We start from the raw sequence: 19,095 nt of genomic DNA, 5'->3' as shown, positions 1-19,095 counted from the left end.
GCGCCCCGGACTCACTGTCTCAGACATTGAACATGGAACCCAGGTATTGCTGTGACTAGTCCAGCGTACTCAGCTATGGGAGGAAATGAAGTCACTGCGGGCAAGGGGAGCAGTCTCCTCATCGAGCTCAATTGCATCGTTGTCGCCATTCATGCATCAGTTTGGACCTCTCAGGGTAGATGGTCGACTGAAAAACTCTTCGTTGGATTTTGATGGCCGTCATCCCATCATCTTGCCCAGCAGCCATCCACTGACTCTTGCAATAATCTCCCATTTTCATGAGCGGAATCTGCACGCTGGTCCTCGAGCTTTGCTTGGACTAATTCGACCCAAATATTGGCCTATTGGGGGGAGGAAGACGGTAAACAAGGCAGTAAACAACTGCGAAAGATGCTTTCGACTGAAGCCCAGGGTATTGGAGCATATTATGGCGGATCTTCCAAAGGAGCGGCTCGATGGTTCTCATGCCTTTGAGATCACAGGCGTGGACTTTTGTGGGCCGTTTTTCTACAAACCGGAGGCACGCAACAAGGCTCCAATCAAGTGCTACGTCTGCGTCTTCATTTGTTTCGCTACCAAGGCTGTTCATCTGGAGCTTATAAAGGACTTATCCACAGTTGCTTTTCTACATGGACTAAAGCGCTTCATATGTACCAGACGGAAGCCGCGGCAAATTTGGTCAGACAACGCAACCAATTTTGTCGGCGCTAAGAATGAGCTGATGGAATTAAAGCGCCTGGTCCTCAGCGATGACCATCAGAAGGCGCTGCTGGATTTTAGCTTGGTCGAGGCTATAGACTGGCATTTCATTCCTCCGCGCTCCCCTCATTTTGGTGGTCTATGGGAGGCTGCAGTGAAGACGGCCAAGTACCACTTCTACCGTGCGATAGGCAACTCGGTTCTTGGATTTGACGAGCTGCGACGCTGTTGTGCCACATCACGGCAGTGATTAATTCAAGACCTTTAGTTTCAATTTCAGAGAGCCCTGCCGATCTAGATGTTCTAACTCCAGCGCATTTCTTGAATGGTGGCCCTCCTGCTTCGTTCGCTGAGCCTGACGTCACGCAGCTAAGCTTCGATCGCCTGGACGGCTGGCAGCGCGTTTCGTACCTGCAGCAGCTCTTTTGGTCCCGGTGGAAGGAGGATTACATAACGTCACTGCAGCAGCGCTCAAAGTGGCGCACTGCGAAGCCTAGTTTAGCAGTCGCAGATTTGGTTCTTGTCAAGGATGAGAATCTTCCTCCCATGAAGTGGCCACTGGCGAGAGTGGTCGAGCTTTTGCCTGGACGAGATGGCGTTGCCCGAGTTGCTGTGCTGAAGACGTCATCTGGAATCACCAAGCGCGTCGTCAACAAGCTGTGCCTGCTGCCCCTTAAAGATGCTGTTGAAAGTCAGGCTTCCAACGGGGGGAGTATGTCGGGTCAAGCAGCCCAAACTAATTGCATTTTGTTGTTGTCGTTTCCAACGCGCACTGCAAAGATCATTTGTTACCGCATATGCATATGCAGCAGAATTCGTTCGTCTCCTTATATCTGAATCTCTCGTACTCGGCTTAGCAGCGGCCCCGAGCAGCTCTAACGCTCTCCGGCTATCCTACTCTCTCGCTCGCGTCTAAGCTTGCTGCATAGGGCCCGGCAATTTGGCCCGTCAACCCTTGCATTTTTAGTCTTGAACTAATCGTCGCAGCTATTAGATTAACATCCTCGCATCAATCGTTCGCCCAATTATCCCATTTGTACATACGCGATAAGTTTATTATCGGGTGTGGGAAGAGAAATGTGCAGACGTGAGAGTGCTAGCCATGGACAGGGTCGGGAAACGAATCCCAAACCCACTCTGGACAGAGCCAGGTGGAGGCATAAGAAAGGCGGACCGGGGAAGCGAGGATTGATTGATGGTCGAAGGGGGCTGGATCGGGGCGGAAGTGGAGATCGGTGGCCGCCACTAGCATTCGTTGTGGAGATGGTGGCCTTTAGGATGCGTAAACGACTAGCAAACAATTCTTGTGTGGACACCAACCGATCGCATCAACCGGATATAAGGGCTTGAGGTCAGGTGATGAGCTTATCGTTGTTGGTAATGCTATCGATGATTGAACTGTGATCCTTGGCATGGATTGCGAGGTGCGGTGGGGAAACACATGCAGTGTGGTTCTCAGAGGTTCACGATGCGGTAGCTTTGGCTCTGGTGGAAAAGGAAGCGCCAGAGGCAATGGAAGCGTGATTCGGGTGGGATAGAGTCAGGAGAAACGGGGGCCGGACGCTTAATTTTATACCCCGCCCCCAATAAGGCAATCCGCAAAGATGCCAGCGAGGCCCAGAAGGCCTAGTGCCGGCGAGGAACGGCCGATGGCGAAGAATTCAGGCAAAGCAGCCGTTAGATAGAATTACCTTCGGAATGGACGACAGCGACTAGGTGCCGAAATCGGAGTAAATGGAGGAGGACGACGAGGTCAGAGTCAAGAATCTGGAACTCGAGCTGCAGGCAATCCTCGATTTCGACGTGGAATCGTTTGAGGGTGAAGGATAACAAGCAGCTGAAGCTCGATACCTATGAATACGGCCAAGTAACGGATGAGTTGTTGCAGGCAGGTACGGTGGAGCCGTTGCGCAGTCCCCAAAGCTCTCGCATAGTCCTGGTGCAGAAGTAGGCCGGTAAATGGCGTATTTGCGTGGATTATAGACAGATCAACGCACAACCCGTTCCAGACGGGTTGCTAGTGCTGCACCCGGCCAGCACCACTAGGCAGGTGAACGAGCCGTAAATTCGGCCCTACTACCTTTTCTCGCCACTGACCCGTAACGGTAAGGGGTCTCTTCTCTTATCTGAACACAAAGGTGGAGCTGCCAACCTAAGGGGGATCGGCATACATAATTAAGTGAAAAGCGCGCTCAAGAAACCCCTCATCGTCTCCATGTCTCACAGAGATAATACATTTCTTGTGATCTGGACCTTGCCGGACTGAGTTCTATTTCCCTGGCCAAGGCCATGATCCCGAAATTTTGTATAGCAGTAGCCGTGCGATCGAAACTAGAAAGCTTAAAGCGCAATATACAAATCTTACTTAACGGATTGTACTAAGCTCTGTAATGTAATTTTATTATTCTACGTTATCTATGACTTTATTGTATATTCATATCTATTACTAATAATGACGATTTGCAAATCTTTTCTCTCTAACTCTGTTTCGAAATTCTACGTAACTACGTTAATTCGAAACTGATATTATTTCCCTTACAATTCCCTGTTGTGAGAAAACAAAGACCTGTCCAAATGTTTGGGCGACAGCGAGGCAGTCTAGGGCTTCGGAGGCAAAAAAAACGCTAGCAGAGGTGTTAGAGGAGACAGCGAGCATAGGCGCGACGCCAGCAACGACGCTTAGCGACGATTACCGATGAGAGGATTGCGGATGCTCTTACTAGAAGAAGTGGGACGACCTGATTGGGTTGGCCATGATCCAGCGCGAATATGGAAATATACTGTACATGAGATCACGACACCGGCCAAGAACCGTTAGTCCAGTGTAGCAAAGAGGAATTGAACAGAGCAAAGAAGAGACGGTAATGAAACGGAGCAGTCGGCAGCAGGCAGAAGAGAAGTAGTCCAGAGAGAAGTATTTGAAGTTCGCGAAGGAGTCGGAAGTGTGTGAACCTGAGTGAGTGCGCCTTGGGCAGAGCATGGATAGGGGAAAAATGTAAAGGCGCGGAGAAGGACCGGAGTCTCAAGGAAAGTGACATGGACTGGAGACTCACAGATAACGGGCCAGTCCGCATGAGGTCTCAGCAGAGCTGAGACAGCATTGGGTAGTCCGAATCATGAGTCGTGGGAAGGTAGTGGAACTGGCAACGGATGCGTTTCGTGAGGAATCAGCCAGGACCAGTTTCGGTCAAAAGCAAGGAGTGTCGACGGGTCATAGGTCTGATGAGCGGTCAAGTCCGTGAAAGCGTGTGGGCGGGTCTAGTCGGCGGAATCCTGAGCGTTTGCTCGAAGTTCCGAAGGCATGGAAGGCTAGCGCAGCGCTAAGGTATTGAAAGGAGCAGCAAAAGCCCATCGATCAACCCATTCTAGGACACTAATTGGGTGAGCCTTTCCAAGTTTGGCAAGTTTGGATCAAGGCAAGCGACACGATCAATGGATCCTTAGCGATCCGATGACACGAATAAATGTGCAGTTAACCACGACCGTGTGTTTAATTGTCGCCAAGGAAACATTATAAATTGATTGAATCGAGCCGAAAAGGGCCGCACATAAAATTTCCATAACATTTAGAATTACATTTATACAAACAAGTGAATACTTACCTCCCATGAGGCCAGCAATAAAATCCACAAACATTCTTTGTGTCCAGACTTCAACCAAAGATTGAATTTATTATCAGTCCTCGGGGGTTTTTTTGTTAAATATATTCTGAAAATTTGTTGAAAAATATGTTGTTTTAATCAGCCCAATAAATAATGTAACGAATGACATAATAATAAGTATTCAGATTACGACACCAAGACGAGTTGGTACGTTGTGTGGTATAGTAATCAGATAAGAAAAATCATCATATTTTTAACTACTGGCTATTGTGAAGAGGTGTACATAATCGATTCCTCTGATTTGTCTGATAATGTGTTTTGTTTAAAATTAATTTCGTCCTAGGCAAAAACGCCGCACTCCTCCCGCCCAACCGACCGAGTGGCGCTCTGCATGACGCGCCACGCATTAAGCGAATCAAATGCGAACATGCAGGAAAGATAGGTGCTAGACTAATATTCGAGCACTCGAAACCCTACTTGGAATCGAACCCCTAGACATCCACGCCCGTCTGACTGCAGGAAAGGCAGCACAACGCCTCATCGCTTCAGGAAATATGTCGCCACAAGAATACGGGCATAGTTCAATTGGAAGGGAAATGAACAGATCAACTGATTACATGACCCCCCAAACATGCCTTGACGTAAAAACAACTGCATCCTTGGGACCTGAAGACTGGAAAATCGGAAGAGACCAAACGGAGCACCTCAATATATATACGGACGGCTCCAAGATGGACGGAGGAGTAGGAGCGGGCCTATACTGTACAGACCCTGAGATAAGGCTGTCATATAAGCTACCGGACCATTGTAGCATATTCCAGGCAGAGGTTTTTGCCATCAGGAAAGCAGCGGAAGTCGCTCTTCTCACTGAAAGAGCACACGATGCGGTCAACCTATTCGTCGACAGCCAAGCGGCGATAAGATCCATGCAGTCGTCCGCAGTCAGTTCCAGAAATGTCTTGGCGAGCAGGGAGGCACTAGATACCCTAAGCACGACAAAGTCAGTGCGGATCTACTGGATTCCCAGCCACCAGGGCATCGAAGGGAACGAGACGGCGGACGTACTAGCTAAGGAAGGCGTCGGGCTGGCGAATACGAGAACCGAGAACGTGCCTGTCTCCCTCAGAACGCTGCAAAGCGATCTAGAAAAGCAGGCCGGCTCACAAACCGAATGTAGGTGGAGGAGTACCACCGCCTGCAGAACCTCGAAAATCATGTGCAAGGAACGCAATGACAAACTCAGCCACTACCTGCTGCACCTACCACGGAAGGACTGCAGATTATTAGTGGGAATATTAACGGGCCATTGCCTGGCTGCGGCGCATGCAACAAAGCTAGGCATCACAAACAGAGACAGTTGTAGGAAATGTGACGAACCTGGGGCAACCGAAACCCTGGAACATCTCATCTGCAACTGTCCTGCTCTCTTAAGGGCAAGGAGGAAGTACCTGGGCGCCCCAGTGCTGGCATCACTGGAAGATGCCTCCAAGAGGACGCCACAGCAACTACTGGCCTATGCGAAAAATACCTCGATCCTCGAGGACTTCAACACCCACTAAACACTGCCGCGACGGTTCATACCCCCCCCCCCCCCCCCCCCCCCCCCCCTATCCGGACAACTAAGGGCCATACTGGCCTATGTGGGGCCCCCTCTGAGGGCCGTCCGGGTCAACCTAACCTAATATTCGAGTAAAGTTAAAACTAACATTTGAGTATTAGGAATTTAAGAAAAGGAATGGAATTAGTGGTGGATATAATATGGCAGAGAGAATTATAACCTGATCATAAGACCCTAAAGGTTCATGCAAGGAATAATTCGATCTACAAAGAGGAAGTGATAGTAATATGTATTTTCAATCGTATCTAAATGAAATCGATTCGTTAATGCGGATCAAGAAACTAAGGCTATCGTTAGTTTGATAAAGTTTTGCACAAAAATTACACCAAGAATTTTAATATTTAATTTACGATTAACTAAGGATGGAAGGTTTATTAATAGCAATCTACTAGAGTAAGATGTCAATCTCACACATGCATCACAGTTAAGTCCCCGCATCCGGTCTGATGAGCTGCTGAGGTGGCTCAAAGGGGGCCTAGCTGAGGCCACCGGACGGGTCGCAGGTTGCGGATAGCGAACGACCTACCTATATATAGATCATATAGGTAGGTCAGCTGCGAATAAGCGGACATCCCTAGGAAGAGTATCGAAAACAAGCAGCCCCGGACAGCCAGCGGGTGTTCGCGAAGTAGCAACACTGACGATGCGCTTGTGGTGCCGCCTACACACTACCTTGTAGTATGCCGTATGCCAAATAAGCATATGCCCACAGCATTGTAGTGTATACAATATGTCAAGTGGTCATATGCCCAAAGTTAATGTAGAGTATCACGCTCATAAACATAAAGACACTTTGTCGCAATGTTTACGTAACACAGCCGCACTCAAGAGCTGTAATACGATCAGTCTTTTGTATGTGGACTGGCCTGCAGCGTGAGAACTGCAGTGTCGGCAATATATTCGAAGTGCCCAAAGGAGCATTCCAATGTATATGCCTTCTGCATATACATTCTTACAAACATAAATATCTACATCTAATAAAATACAAATAATAAACTCATTCGTATCCCAAGCGACCACAAAGGAGAAGCACATAATAACAAAACCGGAACCAAGATGCCCAACAGACTGCCCTGGACCACTGGAGTCAGCGCACTGCAAATACACATGTTGCAAGGAGACCAGCACCAGCGCCCCAACCGCCTGTAAGAAGACCAGCACCGGCGCCCCAACCGCCTGTAAGATGACCAGCACCGGCGCCCCAACCGCCTGCAAGAAGACCGGCACAAGCACCTCCGAACCCGCAATTTAAAAATATAATAATACAAAAAAAAATTGTAACAAAAAAAACCAATGAAATGTAAAAGAACCCTTTGTAATACTGAGCGATAATTGCGTTGCTCGTAATAGAGTATGGCCTGTGAAGCCATACGAAACATTAGACAGGAGATCACAGCGTTGATCAAATAGGAATAAACTGATATAAAATGAAAAGAAAACTTTTTAAGTAATTACTAATAAAAACAAATTTAAAAAAAAAATATTTCCTTCTCTAAAAAAAAAATAGTAAATAAAAACATTTAATACAATATATATATAGATTCTTTTTAAAAAAAAAAAAAAAAAAAAACAAGAATTAAATGCGTTCAAATTCTATCTCAAAAGAGGATAATATATCAGAAGTAGGAAAGATGTTGGACCACGAGTCTAAAGTAGCGGACTCAACCGCAAACGTAATTAACAATGTCGAAACTGCATCAGTCGACTTAAAGGTAGTAACAGTTATGCTAATAATAATTGTTGTTTTGTTGCTAGCAAATGCACTAACTAAGCTATATAAGTTGCACAATAAGTGCATAAAGAAAAAATATGCAAGTAGAGCAGTTAATTTAGATATGGTTTAAAATTATGGACAAAACAAATGAAATCTATAATAACGAACCAAATTTTAGAGTAAATGCATTGCGAATATTGCAAAAACATCGCGAATTCATCAAAATAGTTTAATTCGAGAATGAATATATAGAAACCTTCCAAAGAATCGCAGGCCCTTTAATCAATTGTTCAAAAACTGAAAAGGCCATGGTATTGAGTACATTACCTTACGTAATGATCAGAATAATCAGTGAAACACATGCAATACTAGGTACCACAACCATATTGATGCTGCGCTTACACCGCTAAAAACTCCAGTATCCATCGAACAATGGAATGGAATGCATTAGCGAGAAAAATAAATGATTATAAAGACAAATTCGAGAAATCATACAAATGTATCAATTCTGACAAAACAATAAGATCAGATACGTTGATACATCACGCGCAAATACTAACAGCTCAATACAATAACATAGTAATAACAATAAACCAAGTCAATGCTAAATTGACACAGGAGCATAAAAATCAATGTCAGAAAATTATAACATCTTTAAAAACTAGATTACATAACATTGGTATTAGACGGAGTATTGTAATAACAATCCCAGAAAATCAAAATCTGCTAGCTGAATTCGGCGAGAACCAGTTACAAGATTTAGATGAATCTAAACCAATAATCAATTCAGATAGTGATAGTGATATTGAAAAGCTCGAGGAAAATACAGAAATTACGATGACTAACCAAGTAACCTTAGATAGGGAATATGTGAAGCAGGTTTCCTCTTCCGTCCCTGAATTTGATGGTAAAAAACTATCACTAAACAGATTCCTAACTGCTTTGCGCATTGTGGAAAGAACCAAAGGCAACCAAGAAGATATAGCAGTTGAGGTTATTAAATCAAAAATAACCGGCACAATTTTGTACAAAGTACAAGACGAAACTACTATATCCGGAATCATTACCAAGCTGAAAAGTAACGCAAAAGGAGAATCTTCTGACGTACTCAAAGCTAAATTGGCAAATACTAAACAAAAGGGCAAAACAGCATCACAATATACAACGGAAATCGACAATTTGCGAAAGCAATTGGAAGCATCATATATTGATGATGGCTTAGACCCAGAAAATGCAGAAAAATTCTCCACAAAAGAATCAATAACTGCAATGACACGAAATTGCGAGCAAGAAAAGTTGAAAATGATATTGGGAGCAGGTAACTTCGTTACTTTCAATGATGTAATGGGTAAATACATCCATTGTAGCACAGAAATGACTGGAAGCTCTAGTGCAATATTATTTCAACGAGGCCGTAACAATAGAGGAGGTAGTTACCCACCGCACAGAGGTAGAGGCAATGGCCGCGGTAACTACAATTCCTATAACAATAACAATAGTTACAACAATAACAGAAACAACTATAGAGGTGGACGAAGTTATAACAGAGGTAGGAATAATTACAACCGAGGCAATAACCAAAATAGAAACAATTATAACAACAACAATAATGTTCGAATTGCCCAAAATACTTCGGGAAACTCTCAGACACCTCCAGATACTCAAAAGTAAATAATAAAATATATACTGTAAACTTAAGTCTCAACAATTTCGTATCATTCAAAAATGTAGCAACAAATAAAAAATTAATTTTTTTATCGATACAGGTGCAGATATTTCAATTACAAAAGAAAATTCTGATGTCTTTCACGACATCCAAATCAATAGAATTATAGACATTCGAGGCATAGGTGAAGGAGTAATAAACTCCAAAGGACTAGCCTCAATTGAACTCCAAACAGACAAATACATTATTCCATACAAATTTCATCTACTTCATCCAAACTTCGCAATCCCTTGCGATGGAATAATAGGATTAGATTTCATAAAAACATTTAATTGCCAATTAGATTACAATAGTTCCGAGGATTGGTTTATAATTAGACCTCAAAACCTAAAGTATCCTATCTATGTTCCAATTACATTTAGTTCTGGTACTAATTCAGCACTTCTACCAGCAAGATCCCAAGTGATACGCAAAATAGAGTTGTCTTCGGCAGAAGAAAACATTTTAATTCCGAATCAGGAAATTAAATCGGGCGTTTATGTTGCAAACACGATTGCAACAGCCCAGAATGCCTTCGTCCGATTCTTAAATACAACAGATACATGCCAAATAGTAAGCATTAATAATTTAAAATTTGAATCACTTTCGAACTACGAGGTAGTTCAAAATCTCGAAGACAATAGAAAAGAGTCTGTAATTAATACATTAAAGAAAAATTTTCCAACTTTGTTTAAGAAACAAATTGAAGAAATATGCACCCAGTATAGCGATGTGTTCGGACTTGAAATCGAACCATTCACAACCAACAATTTCTATAAGCAAAAACTGAGACTTAAGGATGATGAACCAGTATATGTAAAAAATTATCGATGTCCGCAAAGCCAAATAGAAGAAATCCAGCATCAAGTTGGAAAGTTAATTGAACAAAATATTGTTGAACCGTCTCTTTCACCCTATAATAGCCCACTTTTATTAGTCCCAAAGAAAGCCCTTCCGGGTTCAACAGAGAAAAAATGGCGATTAAAAATTGACTATCGCCAAATAAATAAAAAATTGCTGTCCGATAAATTTCCACTCCCCAGAATTGAAGATATTCTTGATCAATTGGGTCGAGCTAAATATTTTTCATGCCTTGATCTAATGTCAGGCTTCCACCAAATCGAACTTGAGGAAAACTCAAGAAATACAACGTCTTTTTCAACTAGCAATTGTACGGTGAGGCTTGTAGCTGCTGTGAGGAGGCCTAGGGTTTTTGGGGTCCGCCGAAAATTAGGCACCATCTAACGAGAGGCAAGAGAGATTCTCTTTAACAGTCGGCAAAGAGGGCCTGGGATCAGAGAGTGGGTCAGAGCCAGGTCAGACTTCCTCGTCGAAAGGAGAGCGGGTTCGAAGTCGAAGTTCGGCAAGAAGAGAGGCTACAAATAGATGTCATTGGACGCCATTGCAGCATTCCAAGCCTGGTCGACAGCATTGGATGGTGTTCATTTTCTAAAGTGGCAGCCCGATTTTAAATATTCGAAAAAAAAAGAGAGAGAAACCTTTTAAATTAAATAACGACAAAGAAATATATCTCAGGCAGTGAGGCGTTATATAGTGATACCCTTGCAATACACCCTTTCGACGGGGCACCCGTTTGGGTAAGTTGAAAAGAAAAACAGCCGAGTGAAGTGTATAAAGGTGTTCTGTGTGTGCAAATTTCCCTAGGTTGGAAATTGGAGGAGGCTCGTCTTCCACGACAACCAGCTGCAGGTCATAGAAATTCGCCGGAGCTTTGGGACGTCGCCTTGGAGCAATTCGGCGAGCCAGAGAGGAGAGGCCAACTAGTGCCCGGCAGACGGCAGCCGCGTCGGCTTGTTTCATCGCTCCGCGTATGCGTCCATACCCCGCGCGTAGGGGAGGAGGCAGAGAGGAAAAAGTGTTCGGCAGTTAGTGGCTGATCGAAGTTGGAATTGTCACAGAGATCGAGCCTGGTCCAAAAGAAACAAAAAAAATAGCAAGAATAAGACAAAAAAAAATAACGTAACACAGTCATATGCTCTAAGCATTTTTACCCGGGTTATTTCATTGTCCCTCCTCATTTAGGCTTTTTGATCTCTCTATCCCTTTCCCTTTTTCTCCACCTAACTTTGCCGCTGAGGGCGAGCCCCCGGTGCTCGATAAGCGCCGGTGATCCGCAAAGAGGAATGCGAGACTGAGCGCAGAGGAATGCGGAAGGGGCGTGAGGGACGGGAAGAAGAGAGATAGAAATTCACAGTAAAATTGGCTCGACCTGCCTTAGCCACTCGGTCGTCGTCTCACTTTTTTTTGTGTGTGCGAATTGTGTGTGTTTTCTTTTTTTATAAACTTTTCAGAAACCCAAGTCGGAAGCGCTTCGTCGATGGAGGTTCCTGTAAGTGGTTTTAATTAAACAGATAAATTATCTTCCATTTTTTTGTGTGGCGAATGCTCTGAAGGTTCGTCACGGGAGCACACCCAATTAGTGGGATGAAAAGAGAGGGCATCAGAAAGTCGTGAATAATTGCTCTCCTCTTTATTCTTTTCCCTACGTCTCTCGCGCATTACACCTTCCCTTTTGATGGATCGATATGCCCAGCGAATGCTCAGATCAAAATTTCTTACATTTCTTTTGTTTTCATTCCTATTCAAATTATCTGTTCTCAAACATATCTAATCTAAGCTTCTTACTTATTTACATTACTTCACTCTATTTTATTTAAAATTAAGTCGTAGCCAATACTCGGGGAAGGAAGAAACTAATGAATAAACTTAATTACAAGGGATCAAGAATTTTAGTCATAAGCAATGAATAAATGTTTATAATGTGTGAGTAGAAGCTATAGTGTTTGATCTCCTGCAGCAAGCCCCTGTAGGTCCCCCATAATATAAGGGGTCTTGTAGCAAATCATGTGTTATTGGGCACAACAAGACCAAGGTAGGGTGGGCGAACATCACTCCTCATGAACAGCTGAGGAATTCTTGTCGTTGTCCGTTCACCAGTGCAGTTATTGTCTTTCGTTTTAGGTGTTGTGCTTTCCGTCCGGTTTCAAATGGCTTAGTGACACGCATTAAATGTAAAATAATAATAGGGTAGGCCTCAGCTTAGGAGCAAAATACATAAGAACACCACACTCGTGGCCGACGAGCCAGTAGCCGGAAAATTGACAGCGTGCCGCTCCAAGCTGAGAGGACCATCTCGCCTACATCGTGGTTGCACGTTACATTTATTATTATTTTTACGCGCCCAAATAGCCTGACTGTCCTGATTAATAGGAACACTACTAGAATAGCTTTAGGAAGCTATCTGTTGTCCATGTCATTTCAGTCTGCGCTGTGAGTGCTACTCAACTTTATGCCTGAGGGACCAAAGGATAACTGAACCGTCATGGATTCACTGGTGATGCATTTAGCTTAAGTGCACTCCTGTCCACGGCTCATTTTATTAAGTGCCTCAGTTTGCATTGTCTTATCTTTGTTTGGCAGTTTGGATCACTGTTTCTTTAAGCGCTGTTGGACGCAGGTGCGCAGAACGTAGAATTACCACTGCCCACGGCTTAGGTGTTCTAACTTGCCAGAAAGTATTTTCCTCTTTAGCTGTACATGGTGAATTAATTCGGACAATTTAGAGAGGCTCTGCAGGGAGGGAGGCGGGCCAGCTGGGAGATCAAACCATTAGGATTTTTTTTTTGTAATATTTTTTGTTTTAAACTGTTGAGTTAAGGATATTTTTTTAATTAATATTCAAATTTTATTTCACTTTTAATTTTTCTTCATTACATATATATAAGAAAACATACATACATATCATTTCAGAGTTAAGCAGATAGTTTTTTTAGTAAACACCTATAACAAGAGAGATGGGCTTGGATCGGTCTGATGATGAAGGGGCAAGCGCCTCAGCAATCTGTTGCAGGCTGTGCAAAGACACAATGGCCCCCGAAGATGTTTATAGAACTCCTTGTCAGCATGAATTCCATAAAACATGCATGCGAACATACCTTAAGACCCAAACAACCTGTCCAGTTTGCAATGCGGTTTGTATTGCCCCAACGGTTGGTCAGCCTCCTCTGGTGCCTGGCAAGACTAGACAGCAGACAAAGTCAGTTCTCGCGGGAGGCAGTAAGCAATCCCAAGCGGGGTCGGAGGGTCAAGCGTCTACTTCAAATCAAGCGTTTAGTTCAAATCAAGTGTCTAGGGAGATCACGGCGGCTATTAGGGGTATGCAGAATGAATTACTTATCAACCTGACGGAGAAGATGTCTCAAATGATAAGTAACACTGTCGAAGCTCGGTTAGCTTCTAATGCGCAAATTCCGCAGCCGTCAGTAGGGAGCCTGAATAGGAACGCTTCTTTGGACCAATTGCTAGAAATTCCCGAGGGGAACCAGGGCGCAGTTTACACCCCTCCACTCCGAACTTCGCTCTCTAGATCAGCAGTATCTGACTTAGCTCAGAGACCTGACAAGGTTGCTCATATAATGAATAATTGGAAGCTTCGCTTTTCGGGAGCCTCAGACTCCTTAAGCGTGGATTCATTTATATACCGAGTAGAGGCCCTTACCCATCAAACGTTGGAAGGGAACTTTATGCTGTTGTGCAGCAATGCAAACACTCTGTTTGAAGGGAAAGCATCTGATTTTTATTGGAGGTATCACAAGACAGTTGGCTCAGTGCGGTGGATGGATCTGTGTGAAGCGTTGAGGAAGCAGTTTAGGGATTCCCGGACGGACGTAGACATCAGACAGATGAATCGCGATAGGAAACAAAGAGAAAAAGAGACTTTCGAGGTATTTTTTGACGCAATCCAAAAGCTCACTGACAGGTTAGAGCAGCCTCTTTCTCATAAAACTCTGGTCGAGATCGTTCGTCGAAATTTGCGGCCGGAAATACAGCATGAGTTCCTGAATCAGAAAATAGACTCAATAGAAGCACTACGGGATATATGACGGAGGCGAGAATGTTTTATGGAAGAGGTGCGTCGGACTCATGGCTATCAAAAACCTGCTCCATTTCGAAAGCAAATCTCGGAGCTAGTGGACGAAGCCTTGGGAGAGGATGCGGAAGAATTCTCGGAATCGAAGTTTGGGGAGGAGATAGCAGCTTTATCCTTGGTGTGTTGGAATTGTCGAAAAGAAGGACACCGTTACCACGACTGCGTTTCTAAACGGAAAATATTCTGCTTTGGCTGCGGAGCGCCGAACACGTATAAGCCATCTTGCAAAAAGTGTCAAAAAAACACCAAGGAGAACACGGCAGAGTCTCGTCGGCTGACCATTGTTCCACAGAGGGGGTCGGCGAAACAAAACTAGATGTAGCAAGTGGCAAAACGCAAGAAGAGCCTCCTCGGGATTTTTGGGAGGCGGAGCCACCGATAGTGGGATGGCATATAAATGTGATAGAGGGTAAGAAGTTAGCACCTCCAGTGGAAATTGTTAAGTCAAGGAGATTAACTAGAAATGAACGTAGAATTAAGGCCCATTTTAAATCTCTCAAATGTATTAATGAAATAAGGAAAAAGGAAGGAGATAAAAGGCCGTATGCCAAGGATAGAACCGTAGTAGGATTGCTAGATACTGGCGCCGGAATGAGTTGCGTGGGTGGTCAATTGGCAAAGGAGGTAGTATGCAGTAAGAAACCATTTAAATTGGTGTCGTCCAATGCTTTTACGGCAGATGGAAAGAAGCATCAAATAGTAGGCAAGATAACAACCAAGATAGAGTACCGCGGGAAGTCGAAAACGATAGAGCTATTCATAATTCCTAATTTAAGTCAAGATTTATATTTAGGTATTGATTTTTGGTCCCTTTTCAAATTATTACCGTCCGAATGGAAGATTTCCGAAATTTGCGAGAGTTCAGATGTTCATACACTTACTTCTGCTCAGGAGGCAGCGTTAAACCAGGTGATTTCCCTATTTCCATCTTTCGCTGTGTCGGGTCTGGGAAGGACAGATATGCTTTGTCATACCATCGATGTGGGGAATGCGAAGCCCGTAAAGCAGAGACTTTTCTCAGTCTCACCGGTCGTTGAGAAATTGCTGTACGGGGAAGTTGATAGGATGCTGAGATTAGGGGTGATTGAGGAGTCAGGAAGCGCTTGGTCTTCTCCGGTGGTTCTGGTCCAAAAGCCTGGGAAAGCTCGTCTTTGTCTAGACAGTCGAAAAGTAAACGCGGTGACAGAAAAAGATGCGTACCCGTTGCCCCAAATTGATGGCATCTTGAGTAGATTGCCCAAGGCAGAATATGTAACTAGCCTGGACTTGAAAGATGCAATTTGGCAAATACCTTTGGAGGTGGCGTCGAGAGACAAGACTGCATTCACCATACCAGGGAGGCCGTTGTACCAATACAAGGTAATGCCTTTTGGTTTATGCAACGCCTCACAAACTATGTCCAGACTCATGGATAAGGTAATACCCGCAGCTCTTCGAAATCAAGTGTTTGTCTACTTAGATGACCTGCTGGTCATTTCAGACACATTTCCCTCGCATCTTGAGGTACTGCGTTCGGTGGCAGAACACATCCGTCACGCAGGGCTGACCATAAATATAGAGAAGAGCAGATTCTGTAGGAGATCCGTAAAATATCTAGGTCACGTAATTGGCGAATGGCCGGGTGGTATAGGAAATTTATACATGATTTTGCTTCGCTATTCGCCCCTTTAACAGATTGCTAAAACAAAACGAGGGGGAACGTTGTGAGTTGCTGCGGACACCGCAACTCTTCAGTTATACCCGATACTAAGTCAGTATGGCTCTCCTCCGGCAGACGCTGCTAATATTAAACGACACGACAAAGAGTGCGTGCGAGAGAGACAGAAAATCAGTCTGAGCGTGACGTCGGGCGCTGCGTAGCCAGTGCAAATTGATTTGTTCCTTTTGGCTATAAAAATTATTTGATCTGGTCCAGATTCAGCAATCTGATAGATATGGTTGTTATCTATGATTCTGCGTTTTTAGTTTTCTCGAACGTGCAATATTGTGGATGCAACAGATTTTCGTCCTTTGTGGGGGCGGAAGGGGGTGGGGCGAAATTCTGAGATATACGTTTTATAGTGAGATCTAACAGAAGTGTGGATACCAAATTTGGTTACTCTAGCCTTAATAGTCTCTGAGATTTGTGGATGCCTCAGATTTTCGTCCTTTGCGGGGGCGGAAGGGGGTGTGGCGAAATTTGGACACGAAACGGTCAAGGTCCGATATCACAGGAGTGTGCATACCAAATTTGGTTGCTCTGGCTCTTATAGGTTCTGAGATCCTTGAACTCATATTTTGCAATTGGCAAAACCGACCATGAAACCTGTGTGTTAGAGAGAGACAGAGCGAGAAAGAATGAAATTGTTTTCTTGATTCTGCCTATAATAATTATACGATCTGGTTGAGATCTTACATTCTAAAACATATAGTCATCCTCTACGATTCTGCGTTTTTGGTTTAATCGTATCTTTAAAAATGTGGATGCCACAGATTTTCGTCCTTTGTGGGGGCGGAAGTGGGCGGGGCGAGGTTTTGAAATATACTTGTAACAGTGACATATCACGGAACTCTGGATACAAAATTTCGTTGCTCGGCTATTGATGCTGATCAAGAATATATATACTTTATGGGGTCGGAAACGATTCCTTCTGGACGTTACACACATCCACTTTTACCACAAATCTAATATACCCCAATACTCATCTTGAGTATCGGGTATAAAAAAAAATTCGTCATGTCCCAGGGTGGAATAGAGGCCTTTGCAAAATTGAAAGAAACGCTGTGCAAGGCTCCAGTTTTAAGAAGTCCTGACTTTGGGAAGCCCTTCTATATACATTGCGATGCGAGCAATACGGGAGTAGGGGGTGTACTAGTCCAGAAGACGGAGGAAGGGGATGAAATGCCGATAGCTTTCGTGTCTAAAAAGCTGAATAAAGCCCAGCGCAATTATACAGTGACCGAGCTAGAGTGCCTGGCGGCCTTAGTGTGCATAAAAAAGTTCAGAGCTTATGTCGAAGGTCATCAATTCACCGTGATAACGGATCATGCATCACTGATGTGGTTGATGTCCCAAAATGATCTGCACTCGAGGTTAGCTCGATGGGCACTAAAATTGCAAGGTTTCCGATTTAGCATCGAGCACCGAAAGGAAACCCAGAACATAGTCCCAGATGCATTGTCAAGGGTTCACCAGGATGAGATCGCAGCGATAGACAAGAGTAATGGGCTTCTGGTGGATCTAGAATCTCCTCACTTCAGAGCGGCAGGGTATCGTGAATTGGTGAAGCGTGTAAAGAGCAACCAGGAACGATTGCCAGACGTAAAAGTGGTCGACAACTTAGTTTACCGAAGAGCTGAGCATGCGAATGGCGACTTACTTCATGACTCGTTTGCCTGGAAATTATGGGTGCCTAAGGATTTGATCAGCGAGATCTTAAAACAGTCACATGATGATCCGTTAGCCTCGCATGGGGGTATTCATAAGACCTTGGAGCGCGTCCGTAGGTACTACTTTTGGCCAGGATTGGTTAACGACGTCAAAGCTTATGTGAACAATTGCAGTGAATGTAAGACCACAAAAGCGCCGAACTTTACTTTGCGGCCACCCATGGGAAAGCCGGCCGAATCACAAAGATTCTTTCAGCGACTTTACATTGATTTTCTTGGTCCATATCCTAGGTCTCGAAGTGGTCACGTCGCTATTTTTATCGTGTTAGACCATTATTCTAAATTTGTTTTCCTCAAAGCCGTTAAGAAGTTGACAGCTGATGTAGTTATCAAATACTTGCGGGAGGATCTCTTTCATACTTTCGGGGTGCCCGAAACCATAGTGTCCGACAATGGATCCCAATTATGGGCTGAAAAATTCCAAAGCCTTTTAAAAAGCCACCATGTCTCACATACCTTGACAGCGGTACACGCGCCACAGGCAAATGCCTCCGAGAGAGTCAATCGCTCAGTGATTGCCGCCATCAGAGCGTATGTGCGTCCGGATCAAAAAGATTGGGACGAGAATTTAAGCAGCATTTGTTGCGCGCTGAGATCGTCCAGCCACTCGGGAGTAGGCACTACGCCATATTACATGGTGTTTGGTCAGCAGATGATCACTTCTGGTGGCACTTACTCTTTGCTGAGATCGCTGGAGATGTTGAAAGACAGGACGGTAGCTCTCGAAAAAGAGGATTCCTTGGAGTTGGTCAGAAAGAAAGCACGTGAAGTAATGGATAAGCAAAATGCTCGTAATGAAAAGCAGTATAATCTAAGATCAAAAGAGGTAGTATACCAGGTTGGGCAGGAAGTTTATAGAAGGAATTTTAAGCAAAGCAACTTCCAAGCTGGATACAACGCTAAGCTTGACCACGCTTTCGTGAAGGCTAGAGTTCGGAGAAAGCTCGGAAATTCACTTTATGAGTTGGAAGATCTGCAGGGCCGAATCATTGGGAAATACCACGGGAAAGATATCCGCCAATAACAGCGACAAGCGGTTCATCCTTGTGAGCCTTCTGCACCCCAAGTCTGATCTTGGCAGGGGGGAGTTGTGCGGTGAGGCTTGTAGCTGCTATGAGGAGGCCTAGGGTTTTTGGGGTCCGCCGAAAATTAGGCACCATCTAACGAGAGGCAAGAGAGATTCTCTTTAACAGTCGGCAAAGAGGGCCTGGGATCAGAGAGTGGGTCAGAGCCAGGTCAGACTTCCTCGTCGAAAGGAGAGCGGGTTCGAAGTCGAAGTTCGGCAAGAAGAGAGGCTACAAATAGATGTCATTGGACGCCATTGCAGCATTCCAAGCCTGGTCGACAGCATTGGATGGTGTTCATTTTCTAAAGTGG

The 19,095-nt window shown here is 44.4% G+C and overlaps 1 protein-coding gene across 3 annotated transcripts in view; it reads right to left on the bottom strand.

Annotated features, from left to right (window-relative positions):
• The window catches only part of LOC117188768 (mitochondrial basic amino acids transporter), a 160,246-nt gene that overhangs the window by 51,821 nt on the left and 89,330 nt on the right, over positions 1-19,095 (bottom strand). For all 3 annotated transcript variants that reach the window (XM_033393129.1, XM_033393128.1, XM_033393130.1), the window contains one exon: positions 4,302-4,407. In XM_033393129.1, the coding sequence (XP_033249020.1) occupies positions 4,302-4,335 (34 nt within the window). In that variant the 5' untranslated portion in view covers positions 4,336-4,407. The remainder of the gene's footprint in view (positions 1-4,301; positions 4,408-19,095) is intronic.

The sequence above is a fragment of the Drosophila miranda genome, chromosome 4 (assembly GCF_003369915.1).
Source record: "Drosophila miranda strain MSH22 chromosome 4, D.miranda_PacBio2.1, whole genome shotgun sequence".
Taxonomy (NCBI): Eukaryota; Metazoa; Arthropoda; class Insecta; order Diptera; family Drosophilidae; genus Drosophila; species Drosophila miranda.
This window is presented reverse-complemented; position numbering and strand designations above follow the sequence as displayed.